This window comes from Littorina saxatilis, unplaced genomic scaffold (genome assembly GCF_037325665.1).
Source record: "Littorina saxatilis isolate snail1 unplaced genomic scaffold, US_GU_Lsax_2.0 scaffold_1916, whole genome shotgun sequence".
Taxonomy (NCBI): Eukaryota; Metazoa; Mollusca; class Gastropoda; order Littorinimorpha; family Littorinidae; genus Littorina; species Littorina saxatilis.
The window spans coordinates 1-12,500 of NW_027129307.1; the positions used below are offsets into that span (position 1 = coordinate 1).

The window sequence follows — 12,500 nt, forward strand, 5'->3', positions numbered from 1 at the left end:
GGAAGATTACCAGTTTCCAGTATGTTAAAATAGGCTTAACCTATCTACTGCTGGACTTACATCAGAACACTAACAGATTAAACTATACATGAATCGCGAGACAAGCGGCAAGAGAAGAGATTTTTGGAAAAAATACAGGTCAATGAGCAAGAAGGCAGAAAAAGGAAAAGAATTCATGAAGAAAAAGAGAGCATGACAGGAAAGAGGAACCAAAAATCTACCTAACAGCAAACTAGAAAGCTCCTGCGGTTCCAAAAACAGGAGGGGCCTTTAATTTCATAACCGCAGTGCCCCACTGCGGGAGTTTTTTCTTTCTTCTTCATGATCCTTCATACTATTTGGCTACATAATCTTGACAGGTTCAATTTCATTCCCTTCCTCAGTCTGAACGGTGGTCTCCGTGTTTGAAACTATTTGTCTCAGAGTAACACAAACAAAATGAAGGAGGCTCGGGAAGAAAAAAACAAAACTTTTCTGTTCACACTTTTACTGCATCGTTTGTTGAAAATCTTGACGCAGAGAAAAGCACACGTACATACTCTCGTTTGCCCTTTTGTGTCAACTTTGTCCCCCTTCCGCCCCCCCCCCCCTACCCCCCCCCCCCCCCACACACACATCCGCACCCTCAACGTCTTTACCGTACTTCCGTCTACCAAATTCTCACTTACTTACCCCTTTTTAAAATATCCCGACACCCCCCCCCCCTTCCTCCCCCCAAGACACACCCTCTCCCTTGTTTGTTCTTCCCACTACATTCTCGCTGACATACCCTTTTTCCAATATCGCGACCCACCCCGGGGCAAGCAGGGTGCGAGAGTGAGAGGGGAAGACGATAGCGCTACTAATCGAAAAACAACTTTAGGGCAAAATCCTATCAGTTCAATCCGTGCCAACCCCCCCCCCCCCCCCTTCATCCTCCCTTCGCACAATGCAAGAAATTTACACCGATAACGCATTCTCTTTTGCTATTTCGGTTTCTGCTGCCGTTAGAACTTCATTTTATTGTGGCAATCATAGTTTATCAGATCTCTAAACAGAGAGCTCTGCTTCATTTCATAGGATTTTCTTGTAGCAATCAATCACAGTAAGGTGTAATAACATGGCGATAGCTTCATTTTGTCATGACATCAAATCAAAACCGATGCCGTCTGACCGTTTTACATGAAATTAGTCAAATACCGGAAATTTCCCGTTAAACGAACCTTGGAATGAAGGAATTTTCGAAGGAGCTGACAAGGTAAGGGAAAAAGGGATTCTTCTTCTTCTTCGTTAATGGGCTGAAACTCCCACGTTCACTCATGTTTTTACACACGAGTTGGGTTTTTACGTGTTTGACCGTTTCTATACCCCACCATTCAGGCAGCCATACGCCGCTTTCGGGGGAGGAAAAGGGGATGATTAGTAGTTAAGAAAATGAGAGAGTCACAGGAAATAAGTGTAATGCGGCCGCCGAGCAGCCCGCAAGGTGTGAAAACGAAAAGGGACAGAACCCATCAGCGGCCCCGTCACCCAAGGAGCCTCCAATGACCATTGCTCCAGTCCGACAGGATCCTCTATCGCTCTCTGGGTAATGCCAAGAAGGCCCGAGTTACACTCCCTTTCCATTAAAGCGAACGACCTCTGTTTGGTGTACTACTGGAACGACGTGAAACAAGGCGCTGTTTGAGGTTGCTGTTTAAAACCTGATATTAATTGGGGGAAGTCGACTTTACGAAGTTTACCTGACGAAGCTCGCTGCATTGGATTGGATTGGATTGGATGGATTGGATAAGATTTACAGTCCAGTGAGGTTACCCTCATGGAAATGCGGGCTGCTTTCTCCCCGGGGAAAGCGAGCTGCCAGACATACGGCGCTACCCATATTTTGAAGCTTTTGCATTGACATTTCGGTAAAAAAAGAAAAGAAAAAAAAAGGAGTCAATTTCGGGCTCAATAAAGGGAGGCCTTTAGATCGAATTTGTCACAAGCATAATTACACCCCCGGTTTAGGGGTGTGTATAGGTTTCGCTCGATGTGTTTGTGTGTTTGTGTGTTTGAGTTCGCATATAGATCTCAAGAATGAACGGACCGATCGTCACCAAACTTGGTGAACAGGTTCTATACATTCCTGAGACGGTCCTTACAAAAATTGGGACCAGTCAAACACACGGTTAGGGAGTTATTGGTGGATTAAGATTCTACAAGGACTTATAGAGTGACATATTCTTGGTCAAAGGGAAATAACCTTCTCAGTTGGTGGCAGTGAGAATGGTTATTTCCCTTTGACCAACGGGGGTGTTTTTCCTACCTCGAAGGAATTTCTTGTTATTCACATATCAACAGAAATTATTCACATATCAACAGAAATTATTCACATATCAACAGAAATTATTCACATATCAACAGAGTTCCAACAGTTGTTATTCTCTTCTGGTTTTAAAGGCTTACGTTTTGGGTCATATCATCAACAGAAAGAGATGAACTATGTAGAGTACAAAATACCATATTTTTCATCGATTATTTCGTTGTTCCCGCCACCCAATAACACGAATCAGCAGTCTAGCATCTAAGATGTATGAAATATGTTACTGAGTTAGTGGAATATTTGGAATCCATCGTTCAATTCTTCCCCGGAAGACCACAAGCAAATATTTCCCCGAGTGCATTTTCTAGCAATTAGACTTATTTTGGCCAAGGAGAGGAGGCCTCGTCACTTTAAAATCAAGCCCCCAAGCCACTGTCCCGTAACGGATACCCGGTGTTTGAATTTGCTGGACGGGTACTTGAATACGCCGAGTGGCTGCCGCGCTTCCGTTTTGCCATGCTAGTGTTACCAGGACACAACATCAGTATTTCTGCGGGCGAGTGCGAAACTAATGTGAACTTTGGGCGTGACTTTATTAGCTCTGACGTCAACACCTGAAGAAGATAGAGACCTGTGAGCCGGAGTTTCGTATATTCTTGGTTGACGGAAACGTGTTCATTTACGTAAATATCCTTGGATGACTTTCCCGTAGGTGTGGTTCGTCTAGACGACAAACATGTTTTCCTCGCGGGGTCGCAAACACTGTCCTTTCTTTCTTTCTTTATTTGGTGTTTAACGTCGTTTTCAACCACGAAGGTTATATCGCGACGGGGAAAGGGGGGAGATGGGACTTGTCAATTGTTTCTTGTTCACAAAAGCACTAATCAAAAATTTGCTCCAGGGGCTTGCAACGTAGTACAATATATTACCTTACTGGGAGAATGCAAGTTTCCAGTACAAAGGACTTAACATTTCTTACAATTACATACTGCTTGACTAAAATCTTTACAAACATTCACTATATTCTATACAAGAAACACTTAACAAGGGTAAAAGGAGAAACAGAATCCGTTAGTCGCCTCTTACGACATGCTGGGGAGCATCGGGTAAATTCTTCCCCCTAACCCGCGGGGGGACCAGGGAGGGGTAAATCCTTCCCCCTAACCCGCGGGGTCGCAAACACTGTCCTTAACTGAGCTCGAAGATGACTTCGCGAAGTCTTTTTACCGAAAACTCAGTACCGCCAAAGCTTCGTCGACTTTACCCCATTAATATGAGACTCGTAACGCAGAATTTGTGACCCTCCACCACGAAATGAGTCGCATGTCACCTCGCGCGGTTTTGTGCTAGGCATAATATAAGTCCGGAGAGTGTATGGTAACAGCGTGAGGGTCACCTTAGTCACAGGCATATAACTCAAACAGTTTTCGCTCTTTTCTAAAACGGTTTTCACCACTGGATAGAGCATACAAAACTCTTTAGGAAAATGTAAAAATATGAAAATCATGCAAAGGTGACATGCGACTCATTTCGTGGTGGAGGGTCACATTTGAGTCCCATATTCCAAATGAATTCCCTGACATTTCATGTCGTAAACAATTACTTTTGACATTTTTTTTTGAAGTAGCAGGGGATGACGAAAACCAATGTTTTCAACCTAAGCTTACACTCTCTTCTTTCAGAAGTCCCACCATGTGACGTAACCTAACAATAGTTCTGTAACTTTGACCTTTGTTGCGGACAAAACATCATTTAAGGAATTTTCATCAAGTTGAAATTGGTACAAACATTTCTTTTTAAAAAAAAAAGAAACAAGTTTTTACTTACGGCGCCCGTCATCAAAGAGCAAAATAATTATCATTATGGCAGTTCACCTACTGCCTTACCGACGACCCTGATTCCAGTCGAGATGTCAAACTTGCAGTCGACAAAACGGCACTCACTGACATGTAATGAAACTGTGACTTAAAACGCGAACTTATACACCGCTGGCAACAACCCATTCAGTACTTAGTAAATAACTCAAACTACGACCTAAGATTTACTGGAAAGCAATCTGGGAGAATATTCATTAAAGTACAAAGTAAAGTGCTACTCCAAAAACTCACATATTGAATTGGTGGGAAGTGGGGCAAAAAACTGTGTTGATCAACATCTCAGCAAAGGTACTGTTAAGATGATAAGAGGGCGTAGTACTGTTAAGATGATAAAAGGGCGTAGTACTGTTAAGATGATAAGAGGGCGTAGTACAGTACTGTTAAGATGATGAGGGCGTAGTACTGTTAAGATGATCTTTCTTTCTTTATTTGGTGTTTAACGTCGTTTTCAATGTTAAGATGATAAAAGGGCGTAGTACTGTTAAGATGATAAGAGGGCGTAGTACTGTTAAGATGATCTTTCTTTCTTTATTTGGTGTTTAACGTCATTTTCAATGTTAAGATGATAAGAGGGCGTAGTACTGTTAAGATGATAAGAAGGCGTAGTACTGTTAAGATGATAAGGGGGCGTAGTACTGTTAAGATGATCTTTCTTTCTTTATTTGGTGTTTAACGTCGTTTTCAATGTTAAGATGATAAGAGGGCGTAGTACTGTTAAGATGATAAGAGGGCGTAGTACTGTTAAGATGATAAGAGGGCGTAGTACTGTTAAGATGATAAGAGGGCGTAGTACTGTTAAGATGATAAGAGGGCGTAGTACTGTTAAGATGATAAGAGGGCGTAGTACTGTTAAGATGATAAGAGGGCGTAGAACTGTTAAGATGATAAGAGGGCGTAGTACTGTTAAGATGATAAGACGGCGTAGTACTGTTAAGATGATAAGAGGGCGTAGTACTGTTAAGATGATAAGAGGGCGTAGTACTGTTAAGATGATAAGAGGGCGTAGTACTGTTAAGATGATAAGAGGGCGTAGTACTGTTAAGATGATAAGAGGGCGTAGTACTGTTAAGATGATAAGACTGCGTAGTAATGTTGAGGGTGCTGATTAACTATAGTAGGTAGAGTTGAGGTGGTGGGTGAGAGGGTGGTGGGATGGAGGGGAGGGGGGGGGGGGGGTTGAGTTGGGGAGTTCGCGGATATATTGATATTCTATGCAGGCCTGGAACCTCCAATAAAACCAGCAGCAGTTGTCTGCCTTTGTGGCTACCTTAACTGATCACGACTAACAAAACACAAAAACAAAAAAAACCAACAACATTGAACAAAAATTAAAAAAACAATCATCCCTTAAAACACAAACAGATGATCAGAAAAAACGTGCCACAAGGTCTTATTTAAAAAAAAAATCGTCAACACAGAAATCCGTGTGTATCCTTTCAAGCGTTACACGATGTGACGTCACCGCCAGCTAGCCGTGCGACGTGGTGACCTTGCCCCACTGACCCAGTTCTGCCAAGGTCGCAGGGGTCAAGGTCGCCGGTCAAGGACACACACTGATTAACCTCATCCGCCGCCAGTTGGACCCCGCCTGGGGGGTCTGAAGCCGCCGCCAGAATTTCCCATCAGTGGATTGTAATCTGAAACACACGGGTAAACATCATCAGAATTATTGTCCTTTTCTTCGTGCTTTGCTTTAATTTTTACTGTTAACAATTTCGAATCAAATTGTAGTCTAAAACACTGAGGTTAACATCATCAGAATAACTGTCCTTTTTGTGTGCTTTGTTTTAATTTTATTGTTGACAATATCGAATCAAATTGTAGTCTGAAACACAGGGGTAATCATCAAATGAGGTGCGTTAAGCCTGACTCCGTTAGGAAGATAGCACCGTAGTGGCAGTCAAGAGTTGCGTAACCGGATTACGTAACGCCTTGACTTCAGCTAGCACTACCCTCCCGTAAAAGGAGGCGAGTTAACGGTCTGCATATAGTAAGCAGAAGTTATTTGACAGTCATCCTCTCCTCGCCCGCGTGTATTGCACAAAACAGATGTGGCTTATGGTTACGTTACCGTTAAACACGAGTGACTTAAAGTCTGTCATGTCCTTTCCTTCGTTCTCTGTTTAATTTTAATTTTTGTGTGGTTATTTTAAAAAAAAATCGTAAATTGATTGTGAGTTGTTTTTTTATAGTAAAGTTTCATATAAACATATTTTTGTGGTTTTGTTGTTGTTGTTGTTGTTGTTGTTGTTGCATACTCATCTATATGGGTCACTCTCCTGGAAACTGGTCAGTCGGGACAGCGTACAAAAACATTTAAATAAACAACAAAATAATTACTTTCCTTTATTTGTATGTGTTTTGTTGTCTTCAGTGTTATTTGGAGCAACAGTGTGAACAAGAACTAAAGCGTTTGTAAATTCTGTGATTTGCTTTGCACTGCAGAAGCTCTGAAATCGCCATTTTTTTCCATTCGAAAGTGTGACATGCTATCTCTGCACATACACATGCCTCAAATGTACCCATTTGATAACACATTTTTCCACAATTGTTGCAAATTCCTGTGTATGAATTTGATTTCACCCGCCCGATGCGCCCAAACGATCTCTTGATAATAACTAGGTTGAATTTGACCATGTAGAAACAATCGTCTCGCACGTCACGCCTGGTGTCCTATTTTTAGCTTCAACGCCATGCCCAAACATAACTTGTGCATACTGTTTCAGGGGATGGATAATTCTACTCTGACATAGTAAAATATTCGATGTCGTTAATCGCGATTGAATGAGATTCAAGTTGAGTCTGTAAAGCAAGTTTAATGAGATGTTCTGATAGATCTGCAAGTGGTGTCCGAAAATTTGCGATACGTGTGAGCACATTGCAGAACTATTTTCTGGCAAACTTGCGATCTTTCAACCCATTCGCGCATGAATATAAGGGAGTCCCTGTGGGGGTTACACGGTGCAAACGTGTTTTCGTACAATCAAGCTCGCGGTTAGACGCAGGAAAACTTTGTTGTTGCAGGGTCCGCGCCAAAGTTGACGACAGACGTGCGAGACGGTACATGTGATCACAACCTTTGAGGTAAGTTTGAGCTTTACGACGGCTCTATTTTTACTATTTTGTGTGTAGAACTTAAACCACTAATATGATTTTGTCATGTTTACAAACTGAATTCGAAAAAAAATGCCTTTCTGTCAGAAAAACGCAACCAAGTGGCAAAATCATGGGTAGAGTAGATCTAGGTATACAGTCCAACGTGAAAAGAAGTTTTCGTTTTTTATGATTGTTTTGCGCCTCTTGTTAGTTTATTTTCTATTTTTTTAAATGAAGATTAGATCATGTGGTTCAGGTTCATTTGTTTTGTTGAGAATCTCAAGAAATAACGTTTGAATCTCTCATTATAGCCAGAGCTGTCTCGTTCGTATAGCAGACGCCATTGCTGCTTTCCGCATGCGGTGTCAGCGATGCGTGCGGGGCAGAAATTATGACAGATACTGGCATTTTCATTTGCACTGGAGCAGATTTTACACAGCGTGTAGTCATTTTTACATTTAGTCAAGTAAATTGTAAGGGGCTTATTGTCCGTCAGGTCTTAATTGCCTATTTTGGACATGAATTGGTTTATACGATTCGAGTTTTTACGCCCTCACGGCTTTTTGATGTTTGCGTGTTTAGGTGGTATCAGCCATCTGCACTTATGGTAGAATGACCAAGATCTTTAACGTGCCATTGTGGTGACACGGGGGTGGGAGATGGATACCGTCTCTGGGTCTGCACATAAAGTTGACCCGTGTCCGTCCCGGCCCGGATTCGAACCAGCGACCTCTCGATCACAAGTCCAGTGCTCTACCACCTGAGCTACCCGGGCCCCTAAAAAAAAAAAAAAGTTTTGACTAAATTTTTTAACATAGAGGGGGAATCGAGACGAGGGTCGTGGTGTGTGTGTGTGTGTCTGTGCGGGTGTGTGTGTAGAGCGATTCAGAGTAAACTACTGGACCGATCTTTATGAAATTTTACATGAGAGTAAAATTCCTGGGCATGATATCCCCAGATGTTTTTTTTCTTTTTTTGGATAAATGTCTTTGATGATGTCATATCCGGCTTTTTGTAAAAGTTGAAGCGGCACTGTCACACCCTCATTTTTCAATCAAATTGATTGAAATTTTGGCAAGGCAATCTTCGACGAAGGCCGGACTTTGTGTTGCATTTCAGCTTGGAGGCTTAAAAATTGATTAATGACTTTGGTCATTAAAGATCTGAATTGTAATTAAAATTGTATTTTTTATAAAACGATCCAAAACTACGTTCATTTTATTCTTCATCATTTTCTGATCCAAAAACATATAAATATGTTATATTCGGATTAAAAACAAGCTCTGAAAATTAAAAATATAAACATTATGATTAAAATTAAATTTCGGAAATCGATTTAAAAACAATTCCGTTATATTCGGATTAAAAACAAGCTCTGAAAATTAAAAATATAAACATTATGATTAAAATTAAATTTCGGAAATCGATTTAAAAACAATTCCATCTTATTCCTTGTCGGTTCCTGATTCCAAAAACATATAGATATGATATGTTTGGATTAAAAACACGCTCAGAAAGTTCAAACGAAGAGAGGCACAGAAAAGTGTGCTATGCAGCACAGCGAAACCACTACCGCCCTAAACAGGCTCGTCAGTTTCACTGCGGTCATTGTTAAAAAATGCAGTGCGTTCAGTTTCATTCTGTGAGTTCCACAGCTTGACTAAATGTAGTAATTTCGCCTTACGCGACTTGTTGTTTCTTTGTGTTACGAGGATGTGTTCAGGACAGAACCACTCTGGTTTCCAATGTGTGTATCTTGGGATCTTGACGGTTGTAACATGCACTGTTATGTACCTCAATGTGCAATGTAAAGCTGTGGTAGCAATTAAAATATCTGACTCCAACTGTTGCATACTTTTTTTCAGATGCCAAGATGCTGCTAATGCTCCTATCCTTTCTGCCAGTCCAGTCAATGCTGATCCAGGAGCAGATCAGAGAGACCGGTACGTTTCTACTGTAAATAATTGTTTTTTCATTAATCTTAATCTTATTATACTGGAATGACTTTGCTTGCGTGCAGTCATTTTTTAAATTTTCTGTATCCAAACTGATTTGTGCAGACATTCCTAGCAAAGTCTTTCCATGGCATGGTAAGTGCAGGTTACATATGGAATCAATTACATTTATACATGTATTTCAAGTACCAAATTACCCCTAGTTGGTATGAATGGAGAGCTTCAGTTGTCTGCTTTTCTGAGGTAGACATTTCCAAGTTTATTGGTGTCACTTGCTCCTTGTATTTTTAATTCATGATGTAAACCTTTTCAGTTACTATTTTTAATTTTTCTATTTTAAGAAAGGTTCATTTGTTTGTCCACAGATTGACACACTGGATGGGAATGGGGTGGTTGTCCGTTTACTTAGGAAACAAGGATCATCGTTTGTGTGGCCTGCTGTGGAGGAGATATTTTTTGTGAAGTTTGAGGAAGTAGTTGAGGTGTTACCAGTCCCAACTCTTGACAGGCGTGGCAGACACACATTTCAATAAAAAGTTGTTTCGTTTTGACTGAAATAAACCCATGGTTAACTGATATTGGTGTCTGTGTTTGTTTGCGGTGTCCATGCAGGTTACACTCGATACATTCTGTGTCATTTGATGAATATCTGCATGTATTACCAAGATTTTTCAAAGTATGTCCATATTCCTGTTTTAAGTATTCATGGAGATTCTTTAAATCATACAATTTTGCAGATAGCAATATCTGATCACTTGCTGGAAAGGTTTTCTGTAAATGAGGAAATTGTTGATCTGGCGTCCTCATAGTAATCCCCCCATTATGTAAGTGTATGGTATATTTTGAAACTTCTGGTACTTCTATGAAGCAATTTCTATTGTATCTCATTGGAAATTGCATGATAATCACTTGTATTTTTTATGATAAGAGTAAAAATGTGCCTCTAATGGTGTCCTGTGTTACACGCGAGACGAGGCAACCTTCAACACATTATCTTAAATTACAACATTTCCAAAAGTTTATCTTGCTTTTCAAAACCTTGTGTTGGAAAGTTGAGATGTTAAACAAACCAAACACACCAAAATATTTCAATTTTGACTAACTTTATTTTTGGACACTCAAGTCACACATCTGACCAGTTTTCAGGAGAGTGACCCATATATCTAATTCACCTTCATTTTTATTACACAAAAACATGCCTTAATCGACACATTGTGTTTTTTGAATGTTGGTTTTGTTTTGATTTTTATGTATGAATTGGCAGCAAAAAAACACGCTTAAACCGACAATTCGCACGCACGCACGCACGCACGCACGCACGCACAACACACACACACACACACACACACACACACACACACACACACACACACACACACACACACACACACACACACCCTTCCTCCCTCCTTCGCAAACTCTCTCTTCCACTCTTCGTCTCCCCCTACCTCCTCCCATCACCCCTCTCTCTTGCCTGCATATCTTCGGGCTCATCCAAAACGAAGTATCTTTTATGTTCTTATAGATCTTTCTATGCAAAAGAATTCACGTTTGAACCAACATATTTTTCCTCGCAACATCACAGTCTCGAAACAAACTCTTGTGCGGGTTCTTTCATTGGTGGAAAGGGGCGGCCTTTTTAACTTCTTTCATTAGAGAGCGCTTTGAAATGCCAAACGGCAGTTTTGAACTGTACTTTTGTTTTTGTTGTTGTTGGTTTTTGTTGTTGGGTTTGTTGTTTTCTTTAAGAGCCTGGTAACTTTAAACTTTACAGTTTTCTGCTGATTTCATGGCGACTTTGAACTAGTATTTCGTCAAGATCAAAGTCTAACTGCACTGGTTCTATGGCTTGCCAATCAGTTTCCGAATGGCGTAACCCGGGCATCACCACAGATGACACTTTTGTTTGTCATGTTTTTCTGTTATTTACGTGCGTGTGTATGTGTGTGTGTGTGTCTGTGTCTGTGTGTCTGTGTGTGTGTGTGTGTGTGTGTACGTGCGTGCGCGCGCGTGTGTGTGTGTGTGTGTGTGTGTGTGTGTGTGTGTGTGTGTGTGTGTGTGTGTGTGTGTGTGTGTGTGTGTGTGTGTGTGTGTGTGCCGTTGTGCACTCGCAAAGCGCACACCCACGAGATCGTAAACGTAGCGACGAAAATGGCAAAGGAGTGAAGCTATATAGGACAAAGAGGTAGGTGGATGACATCTGTTTAGTGGAACCCCCCTTTTGGCTCACGTAAGTGTAGCCTATGCGATGCTAACTTTTGTCTGTCTGTGCGTGCGTGCGTGCGTGCGTGTGTGATAGACACTTTAACAATTGACTGAACACCTAAATACTAATTTTACTGGGTTATTATCCAAGCAACAGCTTCAAAGTATTGAAGCAATGATCAACATTTCGTCGGCACGTATGTAGATAAAGTGTGTATCCAAAGAAAACGGGTGGTTGTGGGTTGGGGGGGGGGGGGGGGGGGGTAAAAACAGGTGACTGGTTTGTGTCGTGTGTGGTATGTAGACCAGGTCAGGGGTCAAGGTTAGGTCAGATCGCGTGAAGGATTGTGGTATAGATTCACTTCTCAGTTCTAACCGAGCTGCATTCGCCGATTCGGGGAAGACAAATTCACATTGTTCCGTTTCGTAGCGGCCCCAGAAAAAAATAGATAAAGAAGATACCAAAGGAGATTTCCTACAGGTTGATCTGCACAGCGTGTTTTCAGTGTCTGCGCGAGGAAGCGCTGTCGAAAGGGCAGTGTCGATCTCAGTGGCAGTCGTGTTTCTGTAAGTAGGCTACAGACAGACAGATCTAGATCTAGCGTCTCCCACTCTTGCACCGTGTCTATGCTTACTGTGTGTGTGTATGTGTGACGGAGTGATTGCGTTTGTGTTACTGTTTGTCGATTTCTTACGGGAGCCTTGAAGGCTTCGCCTCTTGTTTAGGTCTTTTTTTTAAGAACTTGCTGTTGAGATCTAGGAGAAGGGCTCCTAAAATGGACCGGCTCCTAATATGGACCACCTCCAGTTCTGACAAGTTAACGGCGCTAGAGCGCTCAAAAAAGTTCTATTCGCTGTATTCATCCTCTCTGGATAACTTGCAGAAACACAAATCTCAAACCCGTTAGGCTTTTTCTCTTTTTTTCCACTTTTGGCAGCGTTCACTCTAAATATGCCGCCTAAAACGGACTCGTTTCTGTCCACAGCCAAAGCTTTTATCACACAAAACTTGCTATATATGACAGCTAAGACCGTATTTGTTACATTTTAGCAGTGTTGACCCCGAGTTTCTACTGCAAACAA

At 41.4% G+C, this 12,500-nt stretch overlaps 1 protein-coding gene across 1 annotated transcript in view; it reads right to left on the reverse strand.

The window, feature by feature from the left end:
- Positions 1 to 5,330: 5,330 nt before the first annotated feature.
- LOC138957568 (selenoprotein S-like) overlaps positions 5,331 to 12,500 on the reverse strand; it is a gene marked incomplete at its 5' end in the record, with an annotated part of 10,139 nt that continues 2,969 nt past the window's right edge. The window contains 1 exon segment of the mRNA XM_070328665.1: positions 5,331 to 5,798. Within this exon segment, the coding sequence (XP_070184766.1) occupies positions 5,725 to 5,798 (74 nt within the window).